Below are 15,711 nucleotides of genomic sequence, written 5' to 3'. Positions count from 1 at the left end.
AAACAACCAAATCCCATCTGATTCCTAACTAAAGATGTCTGCAACAGTGTATTCCGAGGGATCACAGTAAATGAAGACAGTGCATTTACATTTTTAATTTGAATCTCAGTGGGTGGCCAGTACACACCACACTAACAAATGTACACGCCATGTCCTCTTGTTTCAAGGTTATACGAACCCCTTCCTCTTCAGCGGATGACATTTTTCTGTTGTAACAACTAGAGACAGCCTGTGGTTTATTGCTATATCATCACACTGGCAACCTGTTGACGTCTTATTGGCTGCCCTTTACGTTATCTCCTACTGTTGTGAGGGTGACACAGATGGTCCTCTGCAGGTCCCTGCTTATGCCTCAAACTTTACTTGCTTGTTTACAACACTTCTAAAGATCACACTGACACACAGCATGTTTTGGTTGGAGAGATGTCCTAATGTAAAGTGCGTACACATTCATCATCACATGCACGTTCACATTTCACTGAACAAACCGTTCTACATAAATTGTATGTACTCTACACATACTGTATGGAATCAATCAAAACAGGACTCAACAGTCACATTAGGAAAACAACGGTTAATGCTCAATACAAACAAAACTAAAAATAATAGTCATTGGAAGTTGTAGACAGTCACGTAGCTGGGAAGTATAATAAACTAGAAAGATGCAATTCTGGAAAAATTGCAAAGTGTGGTTGCCGCAATCGCTATAATAAATAAACATTGTGGCAGAGGCGAAGACATTAAGCCGGGAGTCCAGAAGGTGAGAACAGCATTCATCCTATTGTGTTGTTTGGGGCTCCAAATAGATAAAGAGATCAAAGCAAAATTCCAGCTGTTAAACCCCATATAGTCAAGCCTGTGCTTCTGGGTGGTTCTGAGAACATAATCATTCTGAAATAATAGAAGGCTCATACATCATCAATAAATGCTTACGGTACGGACGATCCTACATCTGAGCTGGATGAGCCGGGTTGCTAATGTGAATGTGAAGAACAGGGCATATCCCAGTGGAGGGAGTTGTCTGAAGGCGGAGGTGGAACTGTGTGGGCCACACACACACTGAACCTACACTGTACCAACATTACTCGCCAAGAACTGACCTGGGACCTGCGAGGGGAAAGAGAATCCTGGGAAAACTATGTGGTCTTAAGAGTGATTTATATTTAGTTGCGTGTCGGTGACGCTTTGTGTGCTAATCCATGACAAGAACAAACCAACTAGGGATCCATAATAAGCATTCCTCATTTATTGGTTCACTTTAACTGTGGCTGGTTGCAAGTAGTTGATACAGTTGAGCATAGGCCTACTTGTCCCCATCTATCCATTCTATCTACCCCAAGCTTCATTCATATGTCATGAAGAAGGCGTTTTACTCGCATGCAATTTCATAATCTGGCAGGCTGGAACGGCCGGATATGGGAGATTATGTTTTCGCCGTGTGTGTGTCTGTTCGACTCCAAGTCCAAGCAGCTCATCTACACTCTTTTTTTATATGCAGTATTATCTTCTTGTTATATTGTATTTCGTATTGGGATCTTTTTACTACAGTCTGCGGAGCATGCCACACATCTTGCTGTTTGTACTGTACCTGTGTGAGAGAGTGTATAATGATAAATCCTCCACACTGTGGATTACTGAAGGCAACATGGTTGGCATAACAATATTTCAGTCTTGTTGTCTACAATGAGGTTTTTGTATAAGGAACTATACCGTTTCATGCTAACCGATAGTGTTTGCTCATGTATTAGTGGCATTTGCTGCCTCTTTCTAATTATTGTTGTCATAACTCACTTTTGTGGGAATTTAATCTCCAGCTAGCCATGAATAAGTCCATTACTGTAGAAAAGTGCCAAAGATCATAGAGCTCCTTGCATTATACCTGAGTTATACCTCTCCATTCATCTCTTCAGCAGATTTAATGAGGTACTGTCAGGGGCCACCCTTTAGAAAGATCCATTTTGTTTTATGCTCTTTATTATTTTAATGAGTCGATGGCCGCGTTTAGTTGGACAGAGGATATCCTAAGCCCACTATTCTACTGCTCATAAAGCCTGCGGCAGGTTGGCCAGGAACCTGTGCCAAAAGAAAATGTGAAATGTAGAGTTGTAATTTCGGAGTTACGAAAAGTATTGAAGGGGATAGGAAAAGAGTGTGTGCTAAGATCAACTTTGGCATCAGATGCCTGGCAACTGAGGCTGATGTCCACTCAGTCAGGTCTATCATGCAATGGCGAAAGAAAACACTGCCCACGGGTAGCAGAAGAGCTTTCCAATATTAAAGGACCACTTCACCACTTTTCAACATCTCTTCATATAATTGGTCCTCACTAATGTTCATGATAAAACACCACCATTTTGTCCTACTCAGTCTGTGTCTCATAGGAGGGCTTTGGGCAGTTCGGACACCCGTCCACCAGTGACATCATCATTAGGCAGATTTTTTTTTAAACAAGATTTGTTTTAAAATATATTTAGATTTGTATTATCGTGAGAACGATGGCTTCAACTTTTGCATTGCAATTTTTCAGGAAAAGAAAGCCTGCCGTTTCTATTAGCTTGGATTCACCATCGATGATGTCACTGGTGGACGGGTTTCTGAACTGCCCACAGCCTTCCTATGAGAAACAGACTGAGTAGGAAAAAATGGTGGTATTTTATCATGAACATTAGTTAGGACCAATTATAGGAAGAGAAGTTGAAAAGTGGTGAAGTGGTCCTTAAAGCACCAGCACCACAACATAATTTAATAGAATATCATCCTGGATTTAATGTGCTTGACTTAACACATGTACAATACTGGACTTTCCATTAAACTATGGCCATAATGGAAATTAAGAGAAGCCATTTTGTTTATATGGTTCTATGAAGTATAGTCACTGTTTGGAGTGAGGTTCAGCGTTGTAGGTGCTGCAGCCTAATAAATGGAGTTATCCACTCAAGACATGGACTGCTCCCAAATTGTCATGGTATGATTATGCTAATGCCAAATGCATTAGCATAATAGTACAGTCTTTTATCAAAATTAAAAGAAATAATGTTGCTAATGCCAAAACAATAATATGACCCCACACTGCTGTCCCCCCGGTGGTGTCCACAATACTGCCTAGGTAGGTAAAAGCTTCTACCTCCTCTAGGGCAGTGCTGGTCATAGGTTGGTACTTGATGGTTTTGGCATGGATCTTGATCAACTGTGTTTTTTCTATATTGGGAGTGAGACCGAGTTTTATTGCAGTTTGTGAGAGTCTGTCTGTTTTCTCTTGCATCTGTGTACAGTATGTGTACGTGAAAGGAGAGCTATGTCGTCCGCAAAATCAAGATCATCCAGCTGTTCCCACATTGTCCACTGAATTCCATTTTTCCTCTCTGCGGTTGTTTCTCTCATGACCCAGTTGATTGCCAGGAGGAACTGGAATCTCTTTATTATTAATGGCATTTAATGTTTGTGTTAGGGACAAGATGACGTAAATTTTCCTTTCATTGTCAATGGCGTTTTTAAAACAAACATTGAACTAAAAACAAACATTAAACCTGTATATAGGAGGGGCTAGCGCCCCTCAAAAATTAAAGAGATATTTGCTCGTGGCCTAGAAGGTGTCCCTTTTTCCACTAATGCTAGTTGCAGAAGAATTAACACTCCATTAATGTGAATGGCTATTTTGCAGGACTTTAAGTCTAATTTCAATTACCATGATATGCATTTTTGCAAATGGTAGGGTGTGCTTCTGCCTTCTAGGTATTCTACTATTCTGGTTCTAGTGTAAAATTCTGAGATCAACCACTGTTTGCTAAGAAATCAGGTATTTATTTACCCAAAGACACTTATGGGTAAGCTAGGTATTACAGGATGATCCAATTGTCTGCGATTCTAATAAGTTCCATCCATGCCTAAATAAAGCTGTTGCTTGTTTGTCTAAATTGTACCTCATAATTTCTACAGCTGTTATCTAAGCAAACAACCGCACATGAACTGTGCAGACTTTCTTTTCACTAGTTGCTCTTTGAGCTCAAACTCTTTTGGATGCAAAGAAGTGCCTCCACTAGAATATACATCAGAAGGTTGTGGGACGTGGGTAGGGGGCCCAGGCAATTACAGAGACTCTTGGTCCAAACTTTGCAGACCTTGCCTTCACCCTGCTCCCTGAAACAACATTAAAAAAGCATGAAAGGGTAAGTTGTGAACCCACTCCATCCATGTCGGACAGCGGTTAGTTATTCTATGCTATCCACCCCCTCACTCCCACAGGGACAGAGCGCATGGGTTTGATCATGAGCCACAGAGTGACCTTCAAAGAAAGAGACAATGATGAGACAGAGGGATGCAGGAAGACATGCATGCACACTAGAGACTGACACAGGAGTGGATTTTCACTCCCGTCCCATCCCACTCCCACAGAAAAAATCCCATCCTGTCCCAATCAGAGTAAAACAAAAAAAAAACATCCCGTCCCACTCGTGGTAGAATGACTCCCGATCCCATCCCGCTCCCACTCAAACACTTTTTTGTTAGTTTTTTTTAATTAATAAATCAGTCATTAGGAAATGCAATGGATTTTGTGTTCTTTTTAGATTACTGTGTTTCATGCAGTTTTAATTTAAAATATATGGTATATATTTTGGTGTCCAAATCGAAAAAAATGCGGAAGTAGACTGTTCTTCCGGGTGCTTCAAAACACCACTGAGCATCTTCCATCGAAATTAATAGTAGGGGGCGGGGCAGTCTGCCCTTTATCCTTTATAACTCTATGTGCAGATAGCATAACATCTAACTGACTATGTGTACTACGTACATCACAGAGGTGCACTGTCACACAGGATTGGGACAACAGGACAACACATCCAGTGTAAGATAATGGTGCAGGCTAGACCAACAGAAGCTCCAGTTATCTACATTACATTCAGCATCCAATCACATATAATTACGGTAGCCAGCATTTCCAATGTCATCCCGCTTGTAATGCCGGTTCCAATTAAATCCTAAATGTATTCTGGATGCAACAGAAGGCTTCAATAGTGAGGCCTCCCAGGAGTTCCCCAAGAGCGCAAGCGTCAATGACAATTACTCATCCAAATGAACCGTGGAGTCTGGTCAATACTGTTCCTAATTTTCACCACTTCTTAATTTCATCCCTCACTTTCTTTCCTTTCATTCTCATCTCCTCTGGGATCTGCTTAATATCAGCCAGTGAGAGAGGGACAGAGACAGAGGAACAATACGGCTGTGACATTTCTCATTTGTGCCACAGAATACCCGGTCTTGCATTCCTTTCATTGCTATCCACCCTTGGTTGTTGTCAATTTGCATAAGTGTGCTTGTGTGCATGTGAGTGAGCAGGAGATGGCGAAAGTAAAAGTGGGTAATGTGTTTCTGATATTCCATCTGTGTGGCCGCAGTGGCGTGACTCTGGGGTAAAGGAAACACTCATCACTCTGGATTTATGAGCCAGAGATGACAGTGTCACTGCATGGCAGTGGATCAGTGTCGATGTGGCTTGTTTTGAAGGGCTAGAGAGACTCCGAAGAAAGCTCCAGAGACCAAAATGTGCTTTGAGTTAATGGAGTTACACACTGAGTACACATGCCGCTTCTCACAGTAGCTGGAGAATTCTGCCGCAGATGACAACAACACACTTTTTGGCACGCTGGCTTTGTTTTGAGGATGTTGAAGGGTTGTTTGCATTGTAAATAGTCTCAAAACGTGCTGGTGAAATAATGGAGGCTATATTTAAAGGAGTAGTTCACCCAATTAATGACTTATTTTCTGTCAATTACACATCCTGTTTTGTTTTTGTTTTTGACGCATTCCTGAGCCAATAGTTGGATGGCCAGGTGGCTGGTCAGTAGGAAACTCAATTGAGTCTGATTTGCTCAGGAATGTGTTACAAAAACGAAAAATAATAATAAAAATAAATACGAATTCAAGACATGTGTAATTGATAGAAAATAAGTAGTGATGGGAGATTTATCGGCAGACACATCGGTATCGGCCGATTCTAGTTTTTTTGTATTAATCAGCATCGTTCCGATTAATCAATCAATTCATCAATCAATTGTCTTTACAGATAAACAAGCCCAAAGTAACAGCTTGAACAGATCTAAGCTCACAATGTAAGGTATTAAAGTTAAATCTGACTTGCCTAAGGCTGCAGTGCAGATACCCTGGTACATGTATTTTTCAGAATGAACTCAATTATTATATTTTTTTAATACAGAATGAGATCATATCGACGTCAGTGATATCGGTTGTCGACCATAACAGCAAATCGGATATCGGCCAAAATGTCTCATCGGTACATCCCTAAAAATAAGTCATTTTATGGGTGAAGGCAGCTCACTAAGTGCAAAGAAATTCAGCATGTTGAATTCAGCAAGTATTTTGATCTGAAGTGACTATAGTTGGTCTTCACATTAGAATTCACATTAGAACTAAATAAAGAACTGCTGTGTTAAGTTACATTTCTTTCTTATATGACACACTGACTTGACTTAACAGATGTTCCACCTGTGCTGACGCACTCATGATTACAACATTATACACTCTTCTTCTAATTGCAGGGAAAATGTCAGACGTCCGTGCGATCAGGAAGAGGCAACAGCTGAATAATTTGGTTGCCATGGTAATGGAGCTGGTCAGAACTGGTCAGACCGTGGTGGATTTCTGCAGTGGAGGGGTAAGTACATTATATACATGTAAGTTCATCCCTCACTCTGTCAACAATATGTCTGTATACTGGAATGGCTTAGGGTCGACGACAGAGTACAGCATCTTGCAATGGGTCTGGTCCACAAGATTCGATACACCACCAAGATACCCATGTACCTGTCTAAATACTTCCTTAATGTTAACGAAGTCCACACCCACAACACCAGAGGGAGTGCAACAAACCATGTACAACCCAGATTCGGCACAAACAAGGGACTAAATTATTTTCGCTCCTATGCCACCAAAATGTGGAACGCCCTACCAACAGTCATTAAGACATGTGAATCCCTTGACTCCTTCAAAACCGCTCTCAAAGGGCACCTACGGACGGCTGCAATTCGAAACTGGCCCCCGTAAAATCTGAATCCCCCCCCCCCCTTTCCCCTCACTGTATATGTTTCTTTTCCCTTTTTACCTCCTTTATGATGAATTCATGATCTGTTCTGTTCTTTGACTATATAGAAGTGTCTATTTGTACGTATCTAAATGTTTTGATGAATTGAACATGGTGGACCCTCTTGTAAACAAGTGAAATGCTTAATTGGGTCGTCCACTCACAGTTAACAGTCTTTGTATTGAGTTTGTGCTTGAAATGTACTGTAATTCTGCAAACTGTTAATAAATATTTCAATCAATCAATCAAAACAGGACCGGTTTTCATTGTTCCCCGTGTCAATCATTGTGCTTGGCCTATCCAAGTGTGTAAGTACACACTCCAACCCCCACTGTTCAATAGCTTCCATAGCTTGCTGTGTTAGGCGTTAGACTACGAGACCATTGTCCGCGTTGGCTGTATCGACCTGTCCCTTAGGTGTCACAATTAGCCAGAGAAGACTTGCAGTAGGACAGGAGACTTGGCTTATGCAGGGTTTGAGCCTGAGGAATTTTGGTTACTGGGCTGGTGGTGGCCGGTCCTTAATTCCTTAAATTATACAGTTGACTTTTGCAATGAGTTAGACAGCAGAAGAAAACCGTTGATTTCTACCCCTATTTTTTCCCTCTACTCTTCCTCTATTCTAGTGTCCTAATCTTAATTTCTTCACTTTGTTCTTTGGCTTTGCTTTTGTCTTGGTTTCTTGCTGTGTGTTTGTGGTTATTACAGTGATGCTTTGTGAGGAGCAGCGGTACCCACTGGACCTGGTTGATGGTCAACACTAGGTTCTGTGATCTGCTGATCACAGAACCTTTTGATGTTGACTATATGTGGTCTGCTCTCTGTCTCTGTGGCTTGAATTCATTTTTCATTTGTATTTTTCTCAGGGTCATGTTGGGATTGTTTTGGCTCACACACTTCCAGATTGCCAGGTAATAATGATGCGTATAGCCCTTTGAGTAATCATCAAATTATGGTAATTATTTATACTAATACTTAATCAATACAAATACTATACAATACTACACAAAACGCAGTGACAACAACACAGAAATGTGTGTGGGGAGGAATCAATTGGCATAATGACTAAAATAATAATAATACAAAAATAAAATAAAAAGGAAATTCAGATGTCATGGTTAAGTTGGTCTTCCTAGTTTTTATTTATCACATTCTCTGGAGCTATGTAACTGTTTTGAAAACAAATGGATATTAAATATGCATTATCTTCTTCCAGGTGATCCTCATAGAAAACAAGGAAGAGTCCTTGGTCAGGGCCAAGAGTCGCAGTGCAGAACTGGGTCTGACCAACATAGGCTTCATTCAAGCGAATTTAGACTACTTCACTGGCCCCTTTGACATTGGGGTGAGTACGCTCAGCGACAGAAGCAGCTCACTCGCTGAGATTTGACTTTTTTTTTTATATATATTGTTGAAATGTGCTACATTGGAACTGCATTCCTCCAGCACTTCTACCACTGAGAGGAGTTCATCTGACCATTGAAATGTTGTTGCCACCAGAATCAGGGAAATTAGTTCTTAGTTGAAAAACAAATGCCGTTTGCTGTTCAGGACTAGCCTCGCGTAGCCAGCCTTCATCTGCCTTTGCAGTGCATATTGCCCCAGGCAGATTAAGTCTGGCCCCTCTCAATTGTGGGAGGACTTCAGGACCGAAGTGGAGATGAGCGAACCAGATTAGTCTGGAACCATTCTATAACCAACCAGAGCTCAGTATGCAAATATGGGGCGGGACATTGCAGAAAATAAAATCTAATGCTCAGTAACTGACTTACTGAACAGGATGAGACTATATCCACGCAGTGATATTAGTATCGCTACGCGAGGCTAGTTCAGGACATGGCACTACTCTTTTATTCCCTTGACTCTAAAAAATAACAGTGGATAGGTCTAGGAATTTGCATTGATACCGTAAGCTATAATTTTACCCGTAGTAACGGTGTACTAGTGAACTGAAACTAATAATAATGGCAATTATGCTGTTCACATGATCTGTGCTTTCACTACCTTACAGTATGTAACAATCACAATGGTCACAATAGATTATTTGTGTCATAGCAGCTTGCACTCAGACAAAGCAGAATGTGGCAATTTGTTCCCTTTCCTGTGCATTATGAAAAATAATGAATAATTTTACCTACCCAACTGCGGGGCAAAGGTTGTTACCCCCATCATCATTAATGCTGAGTTGCTGAGTATGACCTTTTCCAACAGAAATCATTAAGGGAAATATTTTCCTCTCCTTGCATTCTATTTTCTGTTATTAGAGTGCATTGCTCAATTCCTTTGTGGTTCACTTCCTAAAAACAAAAGGCATGGACTTGTATTTTCAGTAATTGTTTCTGGAAGGAAGCATGTTAATAACAAAAGCAGAAACTGTTGCCTACCATTTCAGAGTTTATATAAATTATAGAGGCAGCTTGGACCCCTGGTCACCCTGTACTTCCTAATTCATCAACAATTCTTATAGCGCCAGCATCTCTGCCAAGAAACTTCAAGATGTGTCTGTTTGTGTGGCCAACTACAGTGCCTGGCCGTACTTCATAATGGGGGACAGTCTGATTTTTTTAACTGGAGTTAGAACCCAGCACTTATAAATACTCTCTGCAAGTTTCAACACTCACCACTACACTCTACAGTCTACAACTCTACACACACTACACACAATACACTTTCTATTAACGCCCACCTCGCTCTGTGGTGCCCTTGACTTACCGTAACTGCATAATTACAATTTAGCGCAAACAGGTCCTTAATTATGGTTGTGACTGTGTTGGAAGATTCGCTGTGCAACACAAAAACAAGCGCTGTGGAGTTTCGTTTTTCACTCTGTGTGAAATGAATCTCGTCTCTCTCTCTCTTTCTCTCTTTCTCTCTCTCTCTCTCTCCTCTCTCCCTCTATCTTTTGTTTTTAAATAGGAGACACCAGTGCTCAGTTTGTGTTTCAGGTCTTCTGGCAGGCACGTTAAAAATATTGGTCTGTCTTAAAGAGTCATACCCTACTTTCAGAAAGAAGGAGCTGTGCTAGTAGCCTCTGTGCCTCTCTTGTTCTCACCCTCCCTGGGACAAACAGGAATCTGTGTGTACCTGCTGTAATTAGAAGGAACCATTGTTGCCACCTGGCCATTCCACAGAGACCAGCTCCACTTGGAGAAAAACAAACATTGCAGAATAGTCTTCTCCTCGTTGCACAGGGAATCAAGTCTTCATCATACCACACACACGCTGACACACCTCACACAATCACACATGTACACACACATCGCAAATCGTTTGACATGACTATTCACCAAGAAGCACATAACACTTATAAATATTTATTCAAAGCAAGCCCTCGTATTTGTCTAATTTTACTCACTTGCCTTGCTTCTCATTTGCAATGCCCTACCTTGGAATATCACCCTTTGCTGCACCTAATCACCCAAAGATGTTCACACCTGACAGCGCTGTGCATTACATCAACTGTCATCCTGTAGCCCTGGATTCAACATGCTCCCATTTTTAGTCCGACATTCAATTAATGACGCTAATTAAGTTATTTCAGAGGCATAGCTATTCTTAGACGAGCTGTACTCTACTCCTGGCTGTGCGTGGGCCAGGTGTGAGACTGTTATCAGGGTTATGGTATTCTGTTAGCTGGAGTATATTTAGTCTGTCATCCCTTCTCCAGAGGGACAAACAGTGAGCCAGGGCCCCTGAGGCAGGGAGCCGCTTGGAATGCTGGGCCCCACGGCAACATATCAACACTGGATGCCCGAAATATGTTGTGCCACAAGATCTATAAACAAGGTTCCTGTCTGTGGGCACCTTTGAGATCCCAGGGGCCTTGAAATCGTACAAACTTGTTTTTTGTCACCAGTGTTATGAGAAGATATGGGAAGTTGTGGAGTTTATAGATTTTGTGATTGATCTTTATTTTGTTTGGATGTAAATGCCATCACATATAATTTCTGTGTTATGCCGTGTTGGCTTATAATTGATTCTACCAATTGATCTTTTTTGTTCTTGGTTTGAGATCATTTTTAAGGGGAAAAGCTACATTGATTTGATTTCACTTAGTCTTGTGTTGGTGGCTGTTGATCATGTAGTAAGAGGACTTCTTCATGATCATTGCCTGTGCCGATTCCACATGATTTCTGTTTTTATTTTTCCTGGTCTTTCTTTTCATTTGTATTCCTTGTTTCTAGCATTTTATTTGTGGGTATGAAAAGTATAACAATGTACTCACTACTCACTGGCCACTGGAAATCTGGAAATTATGCTCAGCTCTTTGACCTAAACTTGGCTTGAAATGTGAACTTGTTCTCAACAGAACATAATCAGTCACCACTGGAGTTGAATACAGTACTGTACATGGACATAGAAATAGAAAATAAAAGAAACAAATCAGCTTCCAAATAAATATTTTATTAAAAATAGAAATGAATTATTACACCATAATGTCCACACATAAATGCATTTAAAACACCATGACAACAGAGCTGGTAGTGTAGTCCACTTCCTGAAAATCTGTGTGTGCCTAACATTAGTCATTGCATATTATTGACCTGTTAGTTTATATACATCACACTCTTGGTCAATGCACATGCACTCTCTCTCTCTCTCTCTCTCTCTCTCTCTCACACACACACACACACACACACACGCACGCACGCACGCACGCGCGCGCACACACACACACACACACACACACACACACACACACACACACACACGTACAGAGCAGGATAATTTTAGGGATTAAGTTGATAGTGATATTGGAACTGTGTGAACTGAAAGTCAAACATAACAAGACAAAAATGAACAGCTGAACGTAGATCAAGCCATAGAAAAGTAACAAAAGAAACTATATTTTGAAAAGTAATAAGCACCTCAGTGACCTCACCATTACACAAGGGTGTGATGTAAGATATGCAGTGTTGTTACAGCTGGCAGTGCAGTTGGAGTTTGTTGTCTCCAAATGCGTAGGTATAATTACACAGCCTACAATGAATAATGAGTTCCCGTTATTTCCTGCTTTTAATTATTGAGTGAAATATGCAGATAAAAAAAACTCCCTCGGAAACAATCCCACAGACAGTTGTGATTCATATAGAATATGCTTTTGTAAATGGCCCTGGGTCCTGAATGGCTGCAAATTCATCCCTGATTTATGCTGTGCTTGCATTACAATGCTTGGGGGAGATACAATAGCACTATAGTAAATTATACGAACAATTTATTTATTAAAGGTTATTGTCTCCACCAGGCCGAAGGCATGGGGAGAGAGTATGTTTTGCACTCCGTGTGTCCGTCCGTCCGTCCGTCCATCCGTCCGTCTGTCCGTCTGTGAACAGCTAATCTCTGGCACCGTTGGCTTGATCGTAGCCATACTCTGCACACACACTCCCTGAATGCCAGAGCTGAACCTCTGCCCCAAAGTTTTCACATTGGCCTGTTATAGCGCCACCAGGAGGCCGCTTTGTGCAAAACAAATGTTTTGACAGTACACCTACAGATTATGTCCAAACATCATGCAAATCGGTACACAGTCTCTCTAGAGCCATTCAACAAAACCGGTCTTTCAGATTTTTCAGACTGATTGGCTAAGATTGGCTTCCAGAGTTCGCAGGAGTGCTCCGTTTCAAACAAAATGCTGCAAATCATGAACACATCATGTGATTTCCGTGAAATTTTGCACGCACATTCCCACTAGGCCGAGGAAGAAATGCCACTTGAATATTTTCAACTCAGCCTCATGGTGGCGCTATAACTGACTGATTAGTGTTTTTGCCTATAACTGCACCGATCTGTGTAAAACTTTGTATGCACACTCCCTAGAGGTCAAGGAAGAACCTTTGCCTGGAATTTTTCACATCTGCTCTTTATAGCGCCACCAGGAGGCCAACATATGTAAAACAGATTTTCTAATATTACTCCTTCAGATTTTATCCAAATTTCACGCAAATCGGTACACATGCTCTCCATAGTCATGTGATCATGTGATTTGTTTGATTTCTCATAATTATCCATCCTGATTTGCTACGATTGGCTTCCAAAGTTTTCAGGAGTAGCCCGTTTTGTACCCGTTTTGTACAAATCGCCACAACTCCTCAACGCAGCGTCCGATTGCGGTGAAACTGTGCATGCCTATTCCCACTAGGCTGAGAAAGAAATGCCACTTGACAGTTTTCAAATCAGCCTCATGGTGGCGCTACAACAGGCCAAGTCACGACACACACACACATCCTCCTGGTGGAGACCTGTGCCCAAAAGGGCACTTTTTCTAGTTTTAAGCTATTTTCACTCTTCTCGACAGCACGCAGTCCAGAGTAGTGATTCTCAGATTGCAATCCAATTGATCACCAGGTCTAACTATGGTAGTCTCTGACTGTAAGGATTGGGAGGCTACAATAGTGAGAGAGACAGGAAAGAGTAAGCAGAGAGGTGGTGACATCTGACATAGGATATAGTTCATAGTGTTGTCCCTTGTTCTGTGCATAGAACTGTACACAGTATTCTAAATCAGTGGCCTGGGCAGCCACCAACATGCAATTGAAGGGGATTTTGATTGATTGATTGATTGGATACTTTATAGTCAGAAATGTAAACAGCACAGAAGTACTGTAAGACATTTAGGGGACCTATATTGCGCGGTGCCTTATCCCTTGTCTAGCCAAAGATTCCGTTCCTTTTTTATATATATCATCATCATCATCATCATCATCATCATACTATAATTAAGCCAATGTCTGTCTGTCTGTCTGTCTGTCTGTCTGTCTGTCTGTCTGTCTGAATGTGTGTCACTGTAACTGCCGTAGCTCCTCACTGCCTGCACCAATCACTCCCACTTTTCACACAGGCATTGACCATAATAATATGGAGGTCTTAACGAAGCCCTTTTTCCAATTTAACAAATTATAAATTAATGGGGGGACAATATCTCACAACGGGTAAGGGCTAGTATATATAATTTTTATCCCACGATTTTGTAGCCCATTTTTTCACCCAGTGTCAATTATCTAATGCTCTACACTCCCTCCGCCAACCTGGGGATAGCAACGGACTGACCTCATGCTTCCTTCAATACATGAGCGTCCAAGCTGCTTCTTTTCACTTGACGGGGGGGGAGTTTTCCTGGTTGGACGTAGAGTGTGGAAGGAACACATTATTCCAACCAGTTCCTTTCCCCTCCATCTAGCGCCCCGCCTTCCATGGGGAGGCAGTTTACCAGGACTACTGCATGTTTTTGTGAGGGTACCTACCCTAGGGGGCACGGGGAGAACATGCCAACCCCGCCGAAAATAGTTCCTGGAGAAAAGATTGATGTAGGAAATCCAAACGTCTATGACTTGTTCATAGCCATGTAAATATTAGCCGCAGAAGTACAGAGGATAGGATTATCACACAAAAGTTTGATTAAAAAAATAAAATAAGGTAATTACTGTCAAAGAACAAAGGGAGTCTACCAATGCGCCTCAAGCCTAAAGCGGCTAGTCCGGTGCATCACAGGAACAAGGAAATGAAATTAAATGAAATGATTACTATATTTACCCAGGGTATCTGGGCTAAGCTCAAGAACTTGTTTCCAGCCAGGCCCTGCTCATAGAACATTTCATCGTAGTGGTTCAATGCCTTGTTCAAGGGCACTTCAGCGGTGGTAATTTTAACGTGTCGGACCGCTGATTCGAACTGGCGACCTTCCGGTATCAAGACCGCTCCGCAATCCGTTCGGCCACCGCTGCCACTTGGACACTTGATGCAGAAGGAGGAGAGGATACTGGAGCAGCACAGACATTTTAAGCCTTTTATTTAGGTGCTAGTATACAAACGACTGTTTCGACCTAAAAGGTCTTCATCAGAGTCATAAAGGTGGCAGGACTTCCCCAACCTTTATGACTCTGATGAAGACCTTTTAGGTCGAAACGTTAGTCGTTTGTATACTAGCACCTAAATAAAAGGCTTAAAATGTCCTTGCTGCTCCAGTGTCCTCTCCTCCTTCTGCAAGGTAATTACTGTATTCCGAAATGCAAAAACTGCTTTGAAAAAGGTTGGTCATTATTATGCATGGTTTGTATTCAGTGGGCAAAATACATGCAAAACGGTATACTCCTAATCAATCAAGAAACTTCTCCAAATCTTGTATGGCATTTTATGATGGGTCCATATATATATATATATATATATATTAGAAAAAAAAAACACATTTAACAACATCGTTATAAATCCCAGACGAGGAGGGAAAAGCAGATTCTTTCTAATTAGCTGTCCAAAAATGGTTTCAGGAAATATAAGTCATTTCCCCCATGAATATGAACTCTGCATATCCAGGATAGTTCAAAATGAGCTATCGGCTTGAATTTGAAAGAGACACAAGTCCCCACTGATAGACTGCCCCTTTTAAAAACTTCATATCCAAACAAGTGGAGAGGAATTTATTTTTTATTCTTTTGTATTATAGGACCACATCACCACTTTTCAACCTACCTTCATATCATTGGCCCACACTAATGATAAAATACCACCATTCTTTTCCTACTCCTACTGTCTGTGTCTCATAGAAGGGCATTGCTGTGTGTAATATTCATTGTTAAATAAATTGATGTCCATGTTCAAGTCCACATTATACATGCGGCAGCACA

General features: G+C 41.3%; 1 protein-coding gene across 1 annotated transcript in view; it reads left to right on the top strand.

Moving 5' to 3' along the window:
* gstcd (glutathione S-transferase, C-terminal domain containing) overlaps positions 1-15,711 on the top strand; it is a 65,341-nt gene that overhangs the window by 34,454 nt on the left and 15,176 nt on the right. The window contains exons 6-8 of the mRNA XM_079498690.1: positions 6,552-6,667; positions 7,960-8,004; positions 8,310-8,438. Of these exons, the coding sequence (XP_079354816.1) occupies positions 6,552-6,667; positions 7,960-8,004; positions 8,310-8,438 (290 nt within the window). The remainder of the gene's footprint in view (positions 1-6,551; positions 6,668-7,959; positions 8,005-8,309; positions 8,439-15,711) is intronic.

Source organism: Electrona antarctica, assembly GCF_951216825.1.
Source record: "Electrona antarctica genome assembly, chromosome: 4".
Classification (NCBI taxonomy): Eukaryota; Metazoa; Chordata; class Actinopteri; order Myctophiformes; family Myctophidae; genus Electrona; species Electrona antarctica.
The sequence above is the reverse complement of the archived record's forward strand: the minus strand, read 5'-3'. Positions and strand labels throughout refer to the sequence as shown.